We start from the raw sequence: 23,755 nt of genomic DNA, 5'->3' as shown, positions 1-23,755 counted from the left end.
TTTAATTAAAAAAAAAAAAAAAAAAGGCTATTAGAATTCTCCACGTAGATTCACTTTTTAGCAGTAAGCAGAAACACAGAAGAGGTTCGAAGAAATGAAATCACTAATAGGTATAATTAAACGATAGGTTTCATCGTAAATTGTTTATTTACTATAAATAACACCTTGTATATATAACTTTTATGAAAAAGGATCATTATTTTTAAATTAGTTGAAGATGTTAGCGGGCGGGTGCAAATCAATTCTTGGTAGGCTCAATGGTTTCCCCTCCGCGAATTTGCCCCCATCCGATCAATCTGAAAAGAAACAACAAAAGCACACATTAATAACAGAAATAAAAAATTCAATCACAATGAAATGGATATAAAATTCGGATAACTTAACACAAATATGAACCACATTAAATAAAGGAAATGCTGCTTATTTTTAAAAGCAACAAATTGCTTTTTTGAGCAAATATATCGCACCCCCAGTAAAATACTGTATCGTCCATTCTACAATTGAGCAGCAGAAGACCAGGGCTCTAAAAAGTGGACCAATATTTGTGCCCAGCCAAATGATTACCATTGTACAAACAAGTAAGAAAACAGGACAACCATACATAGTTAAACCCATGACGACAAATAATTTTCTCAACATGAAAAAACTAGCAGATGAAATCGGTAAAAATTACAACACGGATGAAAATGGAGAAAAAGTTTTGTGGCAGAAGATTAAAGTTATAAAAGTAGACAGAGACTATCCATACATTATTTTTTTTAAAACCAGTTATCATGAAGAATGTAGGAAATTGAATGTTCGACAACAGCAAATAGGCAAACCGTTACCAATGGATGGTCTCAATATATCCAAAGCATATCAAGAGTGGCCAAAAATAACAACAATTAAAAAGAAGGATTTGCTTTCCTCTGCACCGCTAAACATCGTGAATTTTATTATGATTTTTTGCTTCTCTTCCAAGTGATGTTTAAAAATTAAAAATCGTATGTAAAAAATTTATTTTCCCATTAAATTAAATAATTAAGTATTTTTTTGTTGTTTTGAACTAATAATTGTATTTTTCTTTTTTTTTCAATAAATCTTTAAAGATTGTACCATAACTTAATATTTTGAAAACCTTCCTTTACAGTGCCCAACAAATTAGTTGAAATTATTAGAGTGATGGTAGGGAAATTTACATAGAAAGTATTGAGTTGATTCAAATTTTGCCATGAAATTGTCAAATATCCTAATAAAATACAGTCGTAACTCAGAAATATTCAAATATCTCCGTTTGTATATGTTTTAGAGAAAAATGATGAATACAGTTGAAAATAGATCATGTTTTTCCATAAAAATGAGTAATAATTTTTACATTCAGACTTTTCCTGTATTTACAAAGAATATTTGAAACTTCAAATGGCTCTCCTGCAAAATGCCAATTTTTGACTTACTACAGTATTTTACTGGGGGTGCGATATGCATGATGAAAATTCCATTTGGCCTAGATGCGTTCCTGTTATTTGAAATTTGTTATACTGAAAATTTCACCAGTTATAATGATACTCCTCATAGACAAATGGAGAATTGAGATACTACTGTATATTATATTTTAATGTATGAAAAAATACTATAATATTACACATTTGATTGCACGCAATGGTTATGCGTTGCTATTAGACCATCCATAAATTAATAAACAAAACAGGACATATTGTATTGGCCGCGTTTACACATGGTAGACAGACCACACCTTAAAAGAGTGAGTACACATAAAACGAAGTTACCTCCAATGTTTTTCAACGCGTCTGCTGAGAGCGATCTTCTCGCCCACCTCGGTGCAGACGGGACTAGTCAAAGCGATCTTGGCCAAATCAGCCTTGGTGGCCACCACTCTGCCGCCTGTGCTCAGGGACCCTATGTTCACCAGCAAAACCTGCACGCAAAAACAATTGGTGTTAAATTACATTCTATATATTATCTTATATATCAACATAATAGATCAATCTATCAACAATACTGCAAAATACCGATGAAAGAAAAACTTTTAAAACCATAAGTGAAAAATGACAATCCTTATGATGGATTTTTTTTTTTTTTTTAATTTGTTACCCACTTCAGTATTTATGATTTAGTAATTATTATTAGTAGTACAGATAATTACTACATAATAATTATATATTATGAAGCATTCAGCAAGCAAAACACAAGGGTTTTATTAACTTTTTTAAACAGTAAGTTTCAAATGGTTTTCCAAGTTATATACTCTCAATTCATTCAATTTAATAACACCATCAAACAATGATGCTTGGTAACTGGATGAAATCAAGTACTTGATAGACAAATATCTTTTTTTTTCTTTGACTTTTTGTGAGGATTGATTGTTAGTCCACTTCACTTAAGATAATAAGATTAACCCGGCACCTGCCTCAAAAATCGTATGACGCACCATAACTACGCATGAATTTCATTATCGTCTTTGTTCTATACTAAAAAAAGCAATAAAAAATATGTCACAGCTCCAGTCGAGAACCCAAAACCATTAAAATAATTTCGACACACTAGAAAACCGTAATAAATCAGTTATAATATCAGAAACACTCGAACAAACGAATGCTATCCAAATTTGAAAGAACTCACCGTAAGACGCCATTTTGTAGCCAATAGTTAGAGCTCTGCGCGGTGTGTACTATTTCGACACTTGTGCATTACGTTCCCACGAATTGAAGTGTTACTAATTTTCAAGTGCATATCGATAAATCACATATTAATGTCTTCGGGTTGAGTCGTAAACAAATATAAAGGGGACCCTTTTAATATATTTAAACTACACAAACACTTAACTTATTGAATATTATTGATAAATTAACACGAACTCAGATATTAAAAAAAAAACAAATACAATAATAAACCTATTTTAAAATTCTTTTGACGTGTGATATATTTTAAAGCAAGGTGACAGACATAACGCAACATCACACGTTGGGCACATATAGCGAGAGAGTTTTGTTTTTTTCGGATTTTTTTTAGAATTCCCGCATACGAAACATCTCCTTCTAGGCTTATCGGTATTTTGTGTCGGTAAAATGTATTCTGGCAAATGTCCCGTTGCACTTTTGGGCAATAATCGTACGGGATTATCGCTAGTTGACGCTGTCGGCTTGGGCAGGGGTGCATTTGAAATTCTCACACAATATTTGTTCACTAATTGTTTTATTACACAGAGTTGAAAATCGCCCAATGTTTTTTTGTCACATTTAATAAATTTATATAAATAAAAAGCATTTAATAAATATAAGTCGATCATGTGGAATGCGACCTTTTTATACCACTTGATCGACTTTCTCATACACGACAAGTTGCTAAGCATCATGTCGGACTTATCTACCGTACCCATATTTTTGTTATAATCTATAACACATTTTGGTTTTTCGATGTTTTCGCCAGTTCTATAGTTCACTTTTCCCGTTGGTCCAAATGATGCATCGTGGAGGGTGGATAGCATGTGAACATCCCTCCTATCGTGCCATTTCAGAGCCAAAAGTGGACTATTGTACTTAGACTCGGTATCTCCCTTTTTCAGTTTGCTGAACTCTGGCATATCTTTACGATTTTTTCTCACTGTACCGCAAGCATTCGTTTTGTGAGAGTGAAGGTATTTAAAAAGCGCCGGACTCGAATACCAGTTATCACACCATAAGGTGTGACCTTTCCCGATGTAGTCTTTCATTAGCGTTGTCACTACCGCACCGGAAATACCGAGATTTTCATTGTCTTGTATGTCAGTCCCTTCCCCACAATAAATTATAAAGTCAATAATATATCCTGTCATTACGTCACACATCACAAACATTTTTATTCCAAATCGATGTCTTTTGGAAGGAATGAATTGTTTAAAAATTAATCTACCCTTAAACACGATTATGCTCTCATCTATGCAAAGATTCTGATACGGTATCATCGTTTCCCTAAAAATTGTTCTTGTGTGTTCTAACAGTAATCTAATTTTAGCTAGTCTATCATTTGAGGCGGTCACACTAGGATCAGAAAAATGAAGCATTTGTAAAATAAGTTGGTATCGATTTCTAGCCATTATTTTCCCAAAAATGTCTGCATGCAGGTAAGGATCGGTACTCCAATGTTCCTCTATCGACGTGTGCTTATTTCGAGTCATCAGCATTGATACGGCAAAAAATGTATACAACTCCGGCACTGACGTGTCTGTCCAATTGTGTGATCGCGATTTCGGTCCAAGGTCTCCCGCACTGTACGAATGGTTAAAAAATGTATTCGTTTGGTTCACTATTTCCGACATTATATTTTTATTCAAAAAATGTTCAAAGAAAAGACATTCGGGAGAGGATTCGTTCAAGTCGTTCGATGTCACGCCAGATCGACAATCATTGAATTCGTGAACTATTGGAATATACGGGCCAGTTCTCCACGACCGCAAAAATTCAATTGGCTCGTCAGAGTCCGTATCGTCGACGTCATGATCAGTCTCATGCTGTTCCAATTCCTCTTCCGACATATCATAATCTGAGTCCAATTCCTCATTAGTACGCACATTTTCTTCCTCCATATTTACGCACTATAAAACTATGAAATGTTTTTAAAATGTTTAACTACAGTATTAGGGAACGCCAAATCACAGAAACCATTAAACTCACACACAATAGTTATTGATATCAGTATTAATTTTCACATTCACTAAAATGGGACACGGTAGACAGTACAAAAAGTATTTTAAAAATCGCGGTAAAATAAAATCATACGTTCAATAGTTAATCATGCCAGTTTTAATGTGATAAGTACACCAGACAGCAAAAAAAGTATTTATCAACGATTGCGGTAAATATTCAACTTGTATGCGATAAATACAATCCCGCGCAATGGCCCGCTCGGTTGAAAGTCTGTCGTATACTGCGCAGTCGCGGCGCGCAGTTCAAACTGATTTCTGTCGACCGGCAAAACTTGGCCGTACGAATTGGTTCGAAACTTTGGTGATTATTTTATATTTAGAACCAATGCTTTTAAAATATGTCATAGGTGGCAGGAGAAGGACAAATCAGGCCAAATTTACGTGAAAAAATCAGTCCCGTATGATAAATATGGACGCGGTGACATCGATTTATACACATGCGCATTGCGAATTTGGCCGATTTGTACAAGGTGTGTGACATCGGCGCCGGCCGGGTTAATAAGAGGTGGGAAGAAGCAAAAGGAGAACGTTGACTAAAACATATGTTCCAAATGCACACATATCAACTAACATGTGAATTTCACCCGCCAACAAGATTCCATTCTATTTCCAATCCATGAATGTGTTTTTTTTACATAGAAACAATATAAAACATTTACCTCATTTCTAGCTAGTTTCTGCACCTTAGCAGCCTTCTTATCTCCCTCTGTGCGGACACCCAACAGTCTCTTTAACAAATAATACGACACTTCCAGAACCACAAATATTCCTGGCAACGCACCGACTGCACCCAACACCTGAAAAAACAATCCTCTTTAACTTTTTACCCTCTATATGTGCCAGAATCAAATAAGGTGGCCACTACATTGCAGTGAGATCATGATAGAAGTCAAGACTGTCACATCCATCCATATACTGAGAAAAAACCACAATATATCCAAAAAACTGCAGAATGCACCTCAGACATTTTATCGAGAGCCGTTCCTTTATCTGAAGCCACTGGCAGTGGTTTTCAAACTCTTTTGCTTCACGCCACCCATAGTGTAAAAATTGTTTCAGGGCACCCAAATTTTTTTTAGCAAATACGAAGTAGAAATAATAATTACCTGTCCCACGAGTCTGTCAGCCCGACAGAGGGTTGGCTCAATTTTAGTTCCGACTCCAATTAAACCACCGGGAACAGCAAACTGAAGTTCGTTCTGCTCCGTGTACAGCGACACAATCCGAGAGAAGATCGGTTTGCAAGTGAGTTTGCCTTCCGCATCTTTGCTTACCAAACCAGGACGAACCTGCAGAGCGATACATACGTCAGTTACATACATTTGAGATATGATATAGGACAGTTTACACAAATTCTTATCCGCTTTGCGGTGACTGTTGTATTTGCTGAGCTCTGGACAGCTCATATAATATTAGCCATCCTACAAAAACTGTTATATTTCATATCATCTAATTTATATGAATTATACGTATATATACATCATCAAATTATATTTCTAGACATTACTGACTATAACTGTGCCATGTTCGTATTAACAGGGTCTTACTGTATACATTTAATGGATGGAATGGATACATGCCTCAATTTCCATGCCAACTTTGAGGACTCCCTGCAGAATAGAGCCTCCGGCGACGCCTCCCTTGAGGTCGACCACCTCGCAACCGGGCTTGTTGACGTCGAAAGACCTGATGACGATCATCCTGGGCGGAGATGTGAAATCTCTCAGCGGGACGGGGATTTTCTTGGTGATGTACTCGCAGAGCACTTCGATGTTGTACTTGAGCTGGGCGGAAATGGGGATTATGGGCGCGCCCTCTGCGACTGTGCCCTGAACGAACTTTACGATCTGCTCTTGCTGCTCCTTGGCCTGTCCCTCCTTCACGAGGTCAATCTTGTTCTGAAGGATCACTATGTGCTTCAGCTTCATGATTTCTATAGCGGCCAGATGCTCACTCGTTTGTGGCTGAGGGCATGACTCGTTGCCTGTCAACATAACGATGGATGGCTATATAATCATACATATAAACATATCCACTCCCCCATCTTCAACAGGTCATTTATGTATTATAACACATATAGATCTACTCCAACCACATAACCCGACAACACTTTTTCGTTATTTTTCTAGATCGAAGATAAATACATTGTGTTACGAATGTATTCTGGGTGCAAGACGATAATCTAAAATAACTTGACAGCACAGCGTTAGGTGAAACTTTGAGTTAGTACCCATGGTTCACGCTTCGTGCAAAATCACACCTTACTTAATGCAAACTCACGCCTGCGAAATAAATTGTCGACAGCTCGGTGATTTATCTAATCAACACATCAACTGGCAAAAACCATGTTGACAAATGTTTCATAGCCCTGTGATAAGTTCAGAATACATAATAGCATATTTAGCAAAATTTTTCATGATTTCGCAATCAAGTGTTACATTGGAATAGATCTGTCAATGTAATTCAAAGATGTTTTTAGTATGGTTGAATTTTTATAATTTTTTTAAACAAGTTTTTACATAATTAAACATTGCCCAGTTTCCACCCAATCAATCAATACCTGGGTACACCCAGTCTTAACAGGGCGTATCCTGAGACACAAAAAGTGACGGTGACATACAACAGGCCAGAACAAGTTTCATATAATTATAGGGAAAATTTTAATTTAAAAGATTAGTAAAAAAAAAGATGAATTTTTCAAAAAGGTTTATTCTGGAAGTAAAACAGATATTTTATTATTTTTTCAATTATCCAGATAATATTCTTGTCATTGTAAGCAAATTAAGGTGTTTAAGTGAGAAGTTGTGAGGTGTGTTAAATTTAAGCATTTTTCTGATTTTCTCTGAAAAAAATATGATCAAATTCCAAACACGGTCAGAGAATCGCTACTAGGTGAGGGTTAGTCGTAGTATATACCTGCTATTAAGAGAAGAGCTGCATCCATGACAGCAGCTCCGTTGAGCATGGTGGCCATGAGGATGTCGTGACCGGGGCAGTCCACAAAGCTGACATGCCTCACCAGCTGGAACCTTCCGGTGCAGGCGGGCCGGAGACAAGGGAAACTGTCATCCTTGGAGGAGCCTCCCGATATGTAACTGGCCGGACGAGAACACTTTGGATTGTCGCATTTGTAAATTTTTGCATTTGCGTAACCTGGAGAGATCAAAAAAGTTGCATTATACTAAGAGTCATAATATGCACAGTCATACTTATGTAAATATTTAGGTGTATGCATTATGTAGCCAATTTTTGGATGCATAACACATGAATGACAGGTATCCAATTAATATGAATTGTTGACAAAAAGTTAATAAAGTGAAACCTCCATTATCCAGACTGATTGTATGGGAATGTAGGTTATTTTACACTTTTTTTCATATACTATTTAAATCGTTCATTATTAAAATATACTAAGTGGAAACTGACGATCATATAGAAATCTGGATAATCGAGGTTCTTCCATAATTATAATATTGATTATAATTCAATCTTCATTAACAAAGCAAAGTTGTATTGAGTACTGATTTATCTACACTAACACAAAAGAGTAGCAGCATAAAAAATGTTTTATTATAGTATCCAAGCTATTGAAACCAGTTTGATATTTATTTGTCATATGCATACATCAACTGACGTAGAATTGTCTAAATAACAGGCACACTGTATCAGCGATGGGTGCATTTATTCAAATAACACTGTCATTTCAGTCACTTGTGCTAACCGATGTCTCATGCTATTTAACTTTATATGGGCCCTTCAACTTTCGATGATCAGACAAATACCAGAAAGTATAAACTCCATAGATCAGACAGGTGATAATTTCCCCTCAAGGAAACCTTTTCAAATTCACAAAATTATCCTAGTAGCATTGCCCCATGTACCTATAATAAAAGAGCTCATTTATAACACCACTAATAAAGCAATAAGAAAATTTATATTGACTATTAATTTTTAATTATTAGCCTTGTAATTTAGTATTTCGCTATACTGTGTAAAGGATGAACAATTAATTAGTTTTATAAAACATCGCAATTACGGTATTTGGCCCTTAACCAAAATGTCCTCTTGTGTTTTTTACTCAATATTTTAAAAGTATGAGAGAAAAAGAAGGTCTGATGAAGAAAGAGATAGATGGAAGAACCGGTTGACAACCCAAAAACAAAATATATAATAAATTAGCATGTAAATCTGTTGGCCTATTCAACTTCAAGTAGACTGTGATCTACCCTGACCATGGCCCCCACATCATGAAGAGGGCCCCCAACCTATCGCTAATTTTAAGGGCAGTGTAATGTGTTTCCCAAACGATATACCGTGGAACTCCAGGGTTCCGTGTAAAATAAAGGGTATTGGTATTCCGTATATTTTTAGCGACTTTTGATGTTTTTAAAAAAATCCGTTTGAATTGTCGGCACTTAGCATCATATTTTGAAGCACTGATCGCAACCCCCTTTTGTGATAGCCAAGTAACATGTGACCCTTCACCATGTTGGATAAATTTTTATTAGTCAGGAAACACAAGATATTATAAAATAAAATTCCACTCGCCTAACAGCGCCACAGGTGACTTTTTTTACTATTAGAGCAAATTTGTGGTGCGTTTATCTCGCTTGACCTGCCACACCGGGCCCCTTCTAAGCCCGGGCCCCCAGGCTACAGCCCTGTCAGCCCCCCCCCTTGTGGGGGCCATGACCCTGACTATCCAGTATTAATCAAAACTGGCAGTAATCTAACACTGTCCCATTGTCATTCTTCAAACTGGAACAAACGTACGCTATTTGACTAAGGACACTGGGACGTTACAAATTAAACACCATGTCTTTAAACATCATAAAGATATACCTGCTCAATTTTCCACTTGTCGGGAAAATGATAAGTCTTGGTCTTCTTTTGGACACTTATCGTCTAACTATTCTCCTACTATGCAAAAAGCCTACTGCGTGACGGTAAAGGGAAACTGCATCCCAGTTTAAGTGTGTAAATTCACACATTCTCTCACTTCTACAGCAGGTCCCTGAGTGTACAAATACTAATCATGTGATACGATGAGATCACGCAAGCTTCCTATAAACCTGAAAACACCTGGTTAATTAAGGAAATAAAAATTAGAATGGTCAATGCTTCTCCTTTAAAATCTCTATGAAATCATATTATACGAGGGTGGGTCAATAAGTCCTTAGAAAAGCCGACAGGTGGCGCGACTAGTACTGTAAGCGGTTTGTTTTCATGCAGCGGCACTACCGATTCAGTATGCTGCGAAGTTTCAATCAGATTGGTCGGGTTGTTGTGTGTTTCTCGTACATTTAAAAAAAAAAATTTGCTTGTTTACAAAAATGGAGAAAATTGAGTTTAGAGCTGTTATTAAACATTTTAATATAAAAGGGTTAACAGCAAAGGAAATAAAAAATGAGTTGGATTTAGTTCACGGCACATCTGCTCCTTCACTTGCAACTATTTATAACTGGTTAAATGAATTTAAACGTGGTCGTACATCAACAAAGGATGAACCACGCTCAGGACGTCCTGTAGAGGTGACTACACCAGAAATGATCAATAAAATCCACGATATGGTGTTAAGTGACCGAAGATTAAAGTTGAGTGAGATAATTGAGGTTACAGGGATCTCAAAAGATAGCGTCATTTCTATTTTACATGACAAATTGGGCATGAAAAAAATTTCTGCAAGATGGGTGCCGCGTTTGCTCACAGTCGACAATAAACGCAATAGGGTGGTGGCCTCTAAAGCCCTGTTGTCGCTCATGCAACGCAATCCGGATGAATTTTTTCGTCGCTTTGTGACTGTAGATGAAACATGGATACACCACTATACTCCCGAGACGAAAGAACAGTCAAAGCAGTGGATTGCGAAAGGCGAACCATGTCCAAAGAAGGCGAAAACCGTAAAATCAGCTGGTAAGGTTATGGCTACTGTATTTTGGGATGCACGTGGAATTATTTTCGTTGACTATTTGGAAAAAGGAAAAACAATAACAGGGGATTATTATGCATCTTTATTGGACCAGCTAAAAAACAAAATTGAAGAAAAACGGCCTCATTTAAACAGGAAAAAAATCCTCTTTCATCAGGACAATGCCCGTGTTCACACATGTTTACGATCAATGGCTAAAATTGAAGAATTGAAGTTCGAATTGGTCGACCACCCACCGTATTCGCCAGATTTAGCCCCCAGTGACTTTTTCCTTTTCCCAAACTTAAAAAAATGGCTAAGTGGACAACGTTTTTTTTCAAATGAAGAAGTCATCGATCGGGCAAATGCTTATTTTGAGGACCTTCCGAAAACTTATTTTTCTGACGGTTTAAAAAAAATTGAGAAACGTCTAACCAAGTGTATTGAGCTCCAAGGAGATTATGTTGAGAAATAAAAAAAAATACAAAAATAAAAACTGTTTTAATGCTTTTTCTAAGGAATTATTGACCCACCCTCGTATTATACAACTGAATTTCCAAACATTTTCCAAATTCTCATTATTTTAGGGTGTGATTGAGCAAAATCCATCCATAATGTCCCAGTGTTTGTTAACAGAACTTTCAATCTCCACTAATGATAAAAATGTTTTGTCTATTTTGAAATGCAGTCGAACTCGGTTATTACGATCACGGATATCTCAGATGTAATGAGGAAACATTCGTTGACATTTTAGTTTAAGATTTTCTCCATACATGTATTCACTGTTATAACGAGCAACTTATCGGATATACTGAGATAAAATATCGAAAATATAAAAACATTTCGACCCTAAGCAATAAAATCCGACCGGACAGGATGCCGCCGGGATCTAAGTACCTAAGGTACCTACTAAGTACCTACCTAATTCTAAGTACCTACCTAATTGGTGTTTTCGCCGACAATATTGAAAAAGTAAATAAGTAAAAAATCCAAGGTTTGTGAAGTCAGTAGGTAGGTACCTACCAGCGTTCATTACAATAAACAACTTCTTTTGTAGTTTATGAATGCCAGCTTGTTTCGGGGATTTTTACAATGGTTTTCAGATTTTTTATTTTCGACTTTTTGTGATATGTGACCGCTCATTTAAAAATACCTATTCTCTGTTTTAATGAGTAACGCTTATAATGAGCAAATTCAGTCGGTCCCATCTTCCTCGTAATAACCAAGTTCGACTGTATTTGTCTTTTATCGATGTTTTCCAATAAATATAAAAGAACAAAATAGTTTTTTTTATTTCCATCCGTCTAGTTCAGGGGTTCAAAAACTTTTTCGTCAAAGGGACAATTTTGAAATCAAAAATATTTGGCAGGCCTTCCTTTTGTAAATATTTTCTGTATTTAAAAAAACATAAGGCAAAAAAATAAAAAAATATTTCATTGTGTAATCTTAAATTTTGTGGTGAAAACATGCAAAACATATGCGATATGGTTGTCTGTAAATTTTCCGCATACGCAAATATCAAAGTGTCCGACCATTCATTCTTGCCAGAGGATATTTAATTTTAAATGTAATTTTTAATATTCAATATGAAGAATAAAAAATACTACAGATTTAACATAAATCTTGCAAGACACAACAAAGTCACGCGGCACATAATTGGCCTGCGGGACACACTTTGTGAACCACGGTCTAGTTTAATATTCCATAACTCAAAAACCACTGGACAGATATTGTCGATACTTACATAGCTTATAGACCACATTATTGGTATCAGATTAGTAAAGTTTTATACCGCTTTCTCAAAAAGTACCCAGACAATACAAAACGTACGCAATTGCAACAATTCATCAAGAATTGGTAAAATGATCAGATAGCAATGTTAAAAGTAATAAAGTGAGATGTGGGCAGAGGGGCAAGCAGATTTCCAACCGTTGTCGATAACATGGGCTTAATCAAGTGTGATGCTGATATACCGACAGGTTTTTATAGAAATGAAATAGTTGGATAGAAATACAGGCACACTTAGGTTGGAACTGTTGTCTGATCACATTGATTTCAACAATAGGATTTGAATCAGTCTATTTCTTCATACCAGTGACGAAGGGTGACTTTTGGAAAGAAGTAGGCTGTGGAGAAAGCATACTTGTCAGGTTTACTTACGGGAAATAAGAAGATAATCCAATATTACTATGGCTTAGGATTCCTAGCTTTCCCTATAACCAAAAACTTCATTTTGTGTGTCCCGGTTGCATTGGAGCACGGCATAATTGTGATGCAGTCCTTGGGCACTTTCCTCCGTGGAACATTACATTATGTAGGTTTTACGAAGGAGAAGTTTCCAAAATAAGCCTGTCTCATCTGCGTTGTATACATGTACGCGGCGGACTACTGAATTTGACAATCAAATACCGGCGAATTATAGAGCTTAATTTTGTGCTTTCAACTAGTAAAAATAACGGCAGATTATAGAAGTTGTCGGATAATCGAGCGGCGGATTACTGAGAGTGTACTGTAGTGTGTTTTGAAATTTAGTGACACATTTATATTTGATTGAACCTATACATTATTTCTTTAAATTATCTTATTATTAATTATTTTGAACAGGAGCCATAGATAATAATACTATGGGCAAATGTGTTAGGCGCTGCTTCAACAGCCTACCGATTTGTATGGACTACTAGATACCTTGAGATCACATGACATAAACTCAATACAAAAAAACACTCGGATTCACCAGCAAATAATCTATACATTACAATGTTGAAGAGTCGTGATGTGGTGTTTTTTTTAAAACTTTCGACAGATACCACAGATGGTGCTTATCCCTATCGATTCCTACATAATTATACAATAGATGTCGTTGGCATATTGAAGAAATTATTTTTATACAATATTTATGTGATTATGTAAATACGTCAATGTGAAATTGAAAATTATTTTTCTTATGGTAGGCTTTAAAAATCGCCTAATACGGAATCTTCGCCACTACTTCATAGTATATTTAATTTATCTTTCTGTATTAAGAAGGGATATCACTAATTTTAATAAAATATATAATTAACTCATCTTGATTTGATGTAATCAACGACAATGTCATAATTTTTGGCTATTTTTCTTATTTTTAAATCAATAGCAACTTAACATTTTACTTCATTTTGAAAGAGTCACATTAAATCGAATCACGATTTGATCGAATCCAAACCTCATCTTCTTCTTCCACGGCGCTACATCCTGGGGTGGTATTTGGCCTCCTCTACAACCGCTCTCCGCTCACACGGGTCTCTCGCCACACTTCTCTAGTCACCGGGTCTTTCTATATGAAGCCAGTCCACTTCTACGACTTCAGCCCATCTCCTTCTTGGACGGCCTCTGGGTCTCTTCCGTTGGGGTAGCCACTTCGTCATGATCCTTGGCGCTCTAACTTCAGGCATTCTCTCCACATGTCCCACCCATCGTAGTCTTTGGGACTTACAGTATCTTATGATTGTTTGCTGTTCAATCAGCTCTTCCAACTCGTGGTTCATTTTTATTCTGTAGTTCCCATTTTCCAACGTGGCTCCAAAGATTTTTCGGAGTATTTTGCACTCGAAGACAGCTAATTTATTTTCTTCGTTTTGAGTTAAGCACTAAGTCTCACAGCCATAAGTGACACTGGCCTTATAATTGTTTTATTACTTATTCGGCCTAGAATTTTCGACCCCACCAGTCGCTTGCAGGCATGCCAGCATTTATTCCCGGAAGGCGGATTTTTATCTCCTCTGCTGTCTTATTTTGGGTATTTAGGCTGGATCCGAGATACGTGAACTTATCCACCCCTTCATATGCATGCTGTCCTATGTCTATATTCTGCAGCAGTACCTGATCGCGTGTGCTGACCATATACTTAGTTTTCTGCTTTTATTTTCATAGTGCCACCATGGTCGATCATCCTGTTTGGATCTGCTTGTAATTACTATGTCGTCAGCATAAGTGCACATCTGCATTGTACTATTATCTACCCATCCTCTTATGTTGGTTTCACGAGCTATGGATTCCACCACAAGGTTAAATACCATAGCAGATAGCGCATCCCCATGTCTCACACCTGATTCGATTTTGAAGCTTTCAGTTTGCTCATTTTGCACACATCCAAAGCTCATATAGGAATAAAATTGGGTAATCAATATAAATAATCACAAAATTGGTATAAATGGGAAAATTTATTATATAAAAATAATTAGTACAGTGATGACATGTTACAACTGACATCCTCTTGTGGTGATAAATCTAATCTTAAATTTATTACATTACAACAGAATGACTGCGCATTAAATGATTATTTAAAGGCACATTGAAACATTTTTTTAATAGGTATACATTAAATATATAAAAATCATTAATCATCACCTAAATTCACCTATAAACATTTGGAACTATCAACTACAAAAACTATCGGAAAACATAAAAAGTAAATTTCCATATTCACTCCTAAGCAGAGCATGTAGTCTGCAGAGTGGAGGATATATTTACAAATTTTGACATTAGCCATTCTCTATCTTTTCTCGCCATATGAATAAACATAAATGCTGTCTGTTCTAAAATTTTGAAGAATGTCATACGTATTTATGTCATAGGACAGGGGTTAACAAGAAAAAATTGTGCATATTATACAATTATTTGTAATAAAAAAAAATATGGCTTAAATGAAATAAACATGAGTAATTAACTGTGAATAAATAATAAATTATCTTTCATTGTGAAAAAACATTTCACAAATTAACAATCACAGACGTATTTTACATATTGCCTTATTACTCCAATAGAGGTATGTTATTTTATTTTTATTTTAATTCCAGAATTCCTCATAAGAGCAGATTGTTTTGGTCATGCAAAAAATTTTTGAAGACAAAAATTTACAGTTATACTTATGAGTTTAATAATATTAACCTACTTATTAAATTTTGCTATGAGATCCAATCTGATATCGACCCTGCAAACCATAATTTAGCAAGTGACAATGTAATGAGAAGTCATAGATTACCCAAAGGGCTTGATGTTAGTCCAGCAGATGTTGTGAGCATTATCAGGTGCTACTGTAGTTCAGAGAAACCTTACTCTTCCACCACATAAATTGACATCTGGTTGAAAGGGGTGGTGAAGTACGATAAGTGGTCACAACAAAGTTATGATTGTAATTGGGTAGTTTTTTTATAAATGATATTTAGAAGAGGTTATGCTGAGAATATAATATGATGTATTTAATCAAGTATGTCAAAAGCCTTAAGGGCCCACATGCCCAACGTAGGTCAACATGGAGTTTTATGGTATTTTCAGAGCATAAGCCTGGACATTCCTTAAACATTGTAGATGATCTATTTATATAATTTTGAAGCCTATGTCAACATAAATTTTATTAAAGGTTTTATAAATGCGTTTAAAAATTAATAAACCTAAAAAATCATAACACCACTGCACATGGATGTACTGAAATACGACTATATTCTAAAACATTAGATCGAGAGGTTTGAAAGAATACAATTTTGTGTAATAAAAATAATTTATGCAGTCATCAAATGTTTAAAATAAAGGATAATAAGGCTTCAAAACTATATATATCTTTGAAAATAACATAAAATATCCATTTTGACCTACGTTGGGCATGTGGTCCGTTAAATGGAGAAGAGCCCGACACATAACTTATAGACAAGATAGTCACTGGATAAATTAATGTTCCAGTGGTATTCAAAGACAAGTGAATGTCTACCCCAAGGTTTGGTAGAGTTACTTGGCAGTGAAGAACAAGGAACCGAGAAGAGTGAGAGAGGAGGCGTTCATCTAGCAGTGTATTGAAATAGAAACATTAATTTCTCATTGTTTTGGAACTGTTAAACATGCAAGGTAGCTTTTTTATGTATAATTTTTTTTTTTCAATTTAGAATTAAATTTCTGTAGAGATAACTGTTTTTGACTGTCATCAAGATGGTGGCGTTTCCACAAGGGTGCCGGAGTGGCACCCGGCAGATTCAGTATGCGAATATATTAAGATAGATATAATATATAATGAGGAACTACTGTCCGACAAAATCTAGGCGATAACCAAAAGTCGCTGTAGTCGAAGTGCGATTAACTAAATAGGAGGGGCTTGTTAGTTCACAGTTTTAACATGTGGACAACTCGTTGCAGTCGAAGTACGGTTAAAAGTAAGAGGGGGTTATTTAACACATTGACAAAATCTTGTTCGACAGTATAAATTGAAGGAATCCAAGTACACCAGAGACCAAGTTGACTCAGTGGACTTCCAAATTTAAAAAAAGGTGATTGTAAATTCCTCATAATTATTTTCAACATTTCGTAAATGGATCTTGTAGATGTCGTTATCAAATTCACTCATGCACCCACTCGTATGGTGGCAGGGTTTAGAAATAAAATCTTAAGTACAACATGTCTTTTCCTGTAACAAGTTACAAATAATAATTAAACTAGGTAGCTACTTACTTATATATATTTTTTTTATTCTAAATATACAAAAAAATTATCAGTCTATAGTGCGAAATCTTTACGGTAAGCGGCGGCTTGGAGAACTAGATCATCTCCTCTTGCGTTTCAGTACTTACCATACTTCGAAAGCGAAAACCATAGACAAGATACAACACGAGCGCCGCCGCCAGGTCTAACGTTAAAGATTTCGCAGTCTATTTGGAGCCGTATACACATATTATTTTGAGTTATGGTTTTTTATATTTGTAATCAGCAACAATGTTGAGTGTCTTTTTTGATTGGTCAGATATTAGTTTTCAACCGGTTGTCACTGAGCTATAGTGGAACAATTCAACCTAGGACAGGGTTGGCGAACCTTTTTATGTACGCATGCCAAAATTTCCCAAATATTATTTTTCGACTTGTCTGACATGCCAAGCAGTTTTTCATGGGGAAAAATGAATAAATATTTTTTTAAAAATGCTATTGAAAAAGTTATAATTATAATATTCGCCTTATTTCTAGCCTTTCTATATCTTTTATTCTTTAAATAATTCTTTCCATGTTCAAGGAGATTGTGGACGCATTAACCAAGCTTCCTCCATATATATTCTTCCATTTTTAGAGATCATGTTTGAGGCAAAATAACAATCAGCTTCTTGTATTTTGAATGACTGCTGATAAATTTCATCAGGTTTGTTGATTGAATATTTTTAATTTTAATTGCCTGATTGGTCCAACATTGCAACCTGATCAAAATCAGAGGTAAACGACACGGCTTATTCGGCGCTTGATAAGGTCAGTGCGATAATATTATATATGACGTACAAAGCCTTATGACTGACCTATAAAATTATATATTTACTTTAATTTTATAAACGTAATGCTCATTCTTGTATTATTTTAGCATTTGCCTGCTATTTTTATACAATGTGATCTCTCATTTTTTTGCATTTCGCCGTTTGCGTATCAATTGGTAAATATTATTCGTAAAAATAATATTAAAAACCGAAGAAAATATGCATATGCATGGCTATGTTGCCATTATTTTTTAATATATATTAATTTATAAAACTGTTTTTTAAACAAATTTTTTTCTTCAAAATAAAATATTCGCGCGCACTGCAAAATCATCTTGCGTGCCACCAGTTACACGCGTGCCATAGGTTGGCCAACCCTGACCTAGGACATTCGCTGATGTGATTTCTTCTAGTGCAGGGCTAATGAGATTATTGTTGCTGTTATCGTGAGTTGTATTAACACCGAGCATATTGCATTGCTTTCTTTGACAGCGTATGTTTTGCTCGGTATACCCGAGAAGTAGCTCGTTATAAAAGTGAATAAATGTATGGAAAAAATCATAAATTAAAATGCCAACGAATGTTTCCTCATTACATCCGAGATCTCGTTATTTCCGTGATCGTAATAACCAAGTTCGACTGTATATATACTGAGCATAATTTCTCCAGTGTGTTTAACTCATTTAGAGTTCTTTCTTAGAATTCTTCACAATTTATGACTTTTCTAGAGTTGGTTTTAGAGAGGCATTACAGTATATTATTATCATTTATATTACAGTGAAACCACGATTCCACGATTTTCAAGGGACCCTAGAAAAAAATGATAAACGCGGAATATACAATTTAAAAAAAACTCGTTTTCTCATGGATTTTTCCGATGTCTTGAATTATTTTCAGTTTCTCAGCTAGAGTTCTAGTTGTCATGGGTGGCATTTTAGTTGGAACTTACAAAAATTCGTGATACGAGATGCGAGACAAGCCTGAGCGTCGACTGACCTGTGCAAACAAAGCGACGCGACTAAAAGGTCCGTAATACTATGAACTTATCATAAATAATTCTGCGAAAGCAACATGAAAATCATCCAACAAAAACGGTCAATCGGGATAATATTTGTGACGGAACCATAATATTTAGACGATAGATCGAGGAAAACGATAAATCGGGGAACGGTTAATGCGGGATTATTTAACATTGTTCTTATGGGTGTTTGGCAGGACTTTCAAAAATGAACTATCCGTGCGGGAAAACCATTAATGCAAGAACGGGAGATCGAGGTTCCACTGTAATTAAATTAATAGTTATGCAAATCCTATATGGATTTGTTATTACATACCTATTTAACACTATCTTACTACTGTAAGGCACACGGAATCACAAATCATATTTGTATAATATGTATTTATTTATCATCAATTATTCAATTCATGCCAGGCTCTGTAGGTTGACCATTTATATGTTTAAATATAAATTAGTATTTTGTAATTAAATCATGCCAAAAAAATGTTTTTTTAGTCAGATCCTTAGTCGAATAGTAAGTAGCTTTCATATACCTCAGGGATTCAGCTGGTGGCACAGGCTCACTTCACCCTGAGGATCTTATTATTGATAAACTACCTAATTGTAATACTTTTAATCAGCACTCATTTATTTTCACAAAACATCAATCGTCAATCCATTTTAAATAAAAACTGCCGACATTTTTTACTAAAGCATCTGCACATGGTCTGAATGGTATTGTACTTGTTGGGTGAGGTGACTTTCATCGGAATGCTGTCTTTTTTATCAGGGTCACCGTTTTCATCGACGGTTTCTTTTGGATCGGGAAGATCGGCTATTTTCTGCAGATAGTCAAAACTGATCTCTTCTCCCCGCTCTATGTCCCTGGAGGCGAAGAGACAGAGCAGTGGCATGTTGGGATCCAGGCAATTCACCCAGACAGCGAAGACGGCGATGTTGGGATCGCAGGAGTGGTTGATAAAGTGGGAGACATTGCCGATCTGGGACGCGTCTATTGTGTACGTGGCCTCCTCATTGGGATTGAAGTCCAGATCGAACAGGTATGTACTGCGCCAAGTATCGTGAGTGAGGCTCCTCCTCTCGGCCTCCTCAGACAGCATCAGTTCACCGACGTACTCGCAGATGAACTGGCCCTCTTTAATCTGCTGCTCCGCTCTGACACCCCACCCGCACCCGGTGAACGTCTTGAAGATGCATAGCTTTGCGGTTCTCCCCCTCTGCGTTACCCTGTTGGCGCAATCAGCCGAGCAGGAGCAGTGTCTGTTGCACTCGTAGATGGGAGTGCCGACGTTCACCCGCAACCTCTTGTTGGTGGAGTAGGCAAAAGGGCCGCCCAGTTTGGCGCAACCACACCCGCTTCGCGAGTTGCACCCGCCGCACTGGCATCCCATGATAGGATCGTCGGGTATTATAATTCCCTCAGCAGGCACGTTTTCATTTATGTAACGGAAATTCTCCGGCGGCCCGTCCAGATCTGCATCATTCTCCACCCGGATCTTCCCAACTTTATCTATCGCGTTAATGTTCGTCTCCCATTCCTTGAGCGATCTAAGTTGCGCGGCTCTCATCTGCGTCAATGCAGAGGCTCGCAGACTGCTCCGCGCCTTGCTCACCAAGTCTGCAGCCCACTCCTCTTCGTCAAGATGCAAATTCAGCAACGCCAGCAGATCGAGAGCACTCTCATCGATGGCCTGCGGACGATCTTCACTTAAAACCCACGCCTTCTTCAGTTCTTCTGGGTCCAACAATTTCCCAAAGGAAAGTTCCATTTTGAGTGCCTCCAATTGCGTTTTGTGAAGTTCCATCTGGGTGGTTAAGAATTGTTGGAGCAGTTTAGGGCAGTTATCGAGATGGCTGATGGGCTCCCACGTGTTGTTCTCGTGGGACCAGCCCTTCCACTTGACATAAAACAATTGGCACCCGCTCTGCACTTTCTGCTCCAACACCTCTTCCACAATGTACTCGCCGTCCTTCTGGAGGCCGGTCTTCCTCTTTTTGGCTGCCCCGCCGCTTGTGAAAGTTCCACTGCGCTTTTTCATGCTGTACGCTTGGATGACCGCCTCCGGCAGCCTCACTGCAACACACCACGTCATCATATAAATATGAGGTATAAATCTCGCACCACGGCTACATTATTCCAACAACTACGTTAATCGACGGAGACTGTGCCCGAACCTCACATTCATATGATGAGCGCGGCATGGAGTACAGCAGGAGGGTCCCGGAGAGATATTTCTCAGCGGACAATATAACTACAAAAAAAGACCCCCACTGAACATCATACGACAGTGGTTTATACCAAATTTCAAATTGCCATATTGCGATGACCATAGCATTTATTACACAGCACACAATACTTATCACATTATCCATCCAAAATGCATTCTGGGCTTCAATGGTGAATACTCATTACAGAACGATTGTTTAATAAAAAATATTGTTCATGAGCATTCAACAGAATATTTAATTGCCACAAATAAATTGATTAACAATAATATAGATGAGTTTTAAATCCCATCAACAATATAAATTGGTGTTATCTAAATCAATGTTTCTTAAGGCTATAATTCAGCTGAGGCATGGTCTAAAAATATCGTGACTAGATGCGCCGATTGTGCAAATGACGCATGCCGAACGAAATATAATTTGTCATAAAAATTCAACATCAGTCCATTTAATGTTATGTTTATTGTTATATTACTAATAATAAGTATATCCATTGACATGTTTTCTTTTTCAAGTACATACGTAAACTTTTTTAGTCATCTTTACACGATTTAAGAATATATTCATCCGACACCATGACAAAACAAATCGACATGCGCACACCTCGACTGTCGGTCTCCGATTGGCGAAGAGTGCCAGATTTCGACGCACCTACTGTTGAAAATTATTTGCTGTTTTACTGAAGTACGCTCTTAACCTTTTTACATCCGCGGACCACAAAAAAAAACAAAAAATGTTTTGCGGACCAATAGGAACAAAATAGCAACAAGTGTCGAAATATAATACAACCCCACTTCAAATGTTGGGTCTCTACGTAACTATTTTTGAACTGCAAATTTTTTTTTGAGTTACATCTAAAAGAGAGCTGATACATTATTTAAACAAAGCGTTGCCACCATGACAGGAACGTCACTGAGAAGTCTTCCATTTGCGACTACAGCGACTTCCTGTTATTGACGAGATCTTGTTGTCGGGTAGTATGCTTTGTTTAAATTTGGTTGCAGTACTGAGAAGCAACATGACAGTATAACGTTTCATAGTTAAGTTAATAATAATAAAATTGAGGTTCTACTGTGCATTATACACAAAAAACACAGCTTCATATAGCTGCACAATACCCAGTTCTTTATATTATTACTCTACCAATTTATTTGTTTAAAATGGTTAATAATTGTCCATTGTCTATGCTCGCCGAAATACTACAATTATCAAGATCACATCTTATTACCGTGAAGGCATCTTATGTTGTATAGAAGTTAGTAATGCATATATCTGTGACCGTCGGGGGGAACTAGTCAGTAACAACACTATAACTTTAGATAAATACACATTAGGCCATTATGGAATACCATATTTTTAGCAAATGCTCCAAAGTCCAACACTGGGAGGAAACCGTGAAATTATATGCGATGTGAATAAAAAAAATGGGGTACACTTACCCAACTTAATGGTGATGTTACGTTCCAATTCATTTTTAAATCTGACAGTCTGCACACCAGAAATAGCTTTTACGACAGTCGACTTGCCGTGCGCTACGTGACCAATTGTTCCTATGTTGATGGTGGCCTGACGAGATATAACTTCTGGCGAAACAGCTGTCAACTTTGTAACGTCCTGAAATTAACCAAAATAAATACATATTATAATCTCTACACGAAAAATATAATTATTTCATTGGCAAAAATAACTAACAAACTTTGATTATAAAAGGTCACTTCACACAACTTTTGATTACGGTTTGGTCCGAATGACAGTAGGTACGGAGTGAACACAGAAGGACTTAAGTAACCATTGCATCACCCCAAAAAGTAATCAAATTAATCCTAGAACAAGAGTGTAAACAAATAATGAAATGATATAAACGATATAGACATATGAATGATCGACAAATATACAAAGCTATCCGCTAATTTTTAGAAAATTGTCGGCGAGACATAACCAAAAACCGCCACGTGTTACTCGGTTACTGCACGGTAAGGCCTGACATATGCATTTGAAATCCGCGAGTCGGATTTTGCTATCACTGTTAAGAAGTACACTTACTAATTTTGACAAGTCTTGTTGGTGTAAATTAGATTGTACAACAGCGCGGGTATCGGTGGCCGCCATTTTCAGGATTCTATCAAACCGAAAGAAATTAACGTATTTCAAACAATCTCTTCGGCTGAATCAGTGAGATGGTGGGGTCACCTGTGTTGACGGAGGGTACTAAAAAGCGGGTTATAAGCTTTGACTGATGAAAACCAAACAATCTTTTTGATGATAGCGTATTAATACGAAGCTTTCATTTTGGTCTACATCATCTTGACCCTAGAAATTCCATTTTGAGATTTTACTATATTTTTGGACACTGACGCCGCCTCTCTTTTTGAAACGATGAAGTTGCTAGGCTATTAGATGATTATATAAATAACCACTATTGCATATGTGGAATACTTGAACACACATTAGTGATTTTATCAAATATTTTTATATGACTATGAATATTATTAAATTAACATAAAAAATATGAAAATATTTGTCAAACCAGTTTATAAACATTTTAATTGTTAATTCTAGTACCTACGGAATACCTACCTACCTAGGTAGGTACCTAAATTAGTATCTAATATACAAATGAATTATGCATTACATATTCATTCACTACAACTATTAACATAATATTA

The 23,755-nt window shown here is 36.4% G+C and overlaps 1 protein-coding gene across 2 annotated transcripts; it reads right to left on the bottom strand.

The window, feature by feature from the left end:
• Window positions 1-111: 111 nt before the first annotated feature.
• Window positions 112-23,223, bottom strand: LOC147075798 (eukaryotic translation initiation factor 2 subunit 3-like). Of its 2 annotated transcripts, XM_085942113.1 has the most exons (8): window positions 23,133-23,223; window positions 22,529-22,703; window positions 7,598-7,834; window positions 6,262-6,665; window positions 5,788-5,970; window positions 5,341-5,478; window positions 1,767-1,915; window positions 112-296 (listed from the first exon to the last, which is right to left on the bottom strand). In XM_085942113.1, the coding sequence occupies exons 1-8, from the start codon at window positions 23,196-23,198 to the stop codon at window positions 239-241; spliced, it is 1,410 nt and encodes a 469-aa protein (XP_085798239.1). In that variant the 5' UTR covers window positions 23,199-23,223; the 3' UTR covers window positions 112-238. The 2 variants fall into 2 exon arrangements, with proteins under 2 accessions (XP_085798239.1, XP_085798238.1); XM_085942112.1 differs by lacking the exons at window positions 112-296; window positions 1,767-1,915; window positions 5,341-5,478; ... (1 more) ...; window positions 6,262-6,665; window positions 7,598-7,834 and adding an exon at window positions 18,146-20,937.
• Between the last annotated feature and the right edge of the window lie 532 nt (window positions 23,224-23,755).

This window comes from Rhyacophila brunnea, unplaced genomic scaffold (genome assembly GCF_057557595.1).
Source record: "Rhyacophila brunnea isolate RB1 unplaced genomic scaffold, BYU_Rbru_1.0 scaffold_14, whole genome shotgun sequence".
In the NCBI taxonomy this organism is placed as follows: Eukaryota; Metazoa; Arthropoda; class Insecta; order Trichoptera; family Rhyacophilidae; genus Rhyacophila; species Rhyacophila brunnea.
The sequence above is the reverse complement of the archived record's forward strand: the minus strand, read 5'-3'. Positions and strand labels throughout refer to the sequence as shown.

What these genes read in the sequence shown, in the direction of transcription:
- LOC147075798 (XM_085942112.1), bottom strand. Translation starts at nt 23,198, where the DNA reads ATGGCGGCCACCGATACCCGCGCTGTTGTACAATCTAATTTACACCAA. An exon ending in AACAAGACTTGTCAAAATTA is followed by an intron (nt 22,704 to 23,132) that starts GTAAGTGTACTT and finishes GGTTAATTTCAG; the next exon opens with GACGTTACAAAGTTGACAGC. An exon ending in TAACATCACCATTAAGTTGG is followed by an intron (nt 20,938 to 22,528) that starts GTAAGTGTACCC and finishes GGTGTGTTGCAG; the next exon opens with TGAGGCTGCCGGAGGCGGTC.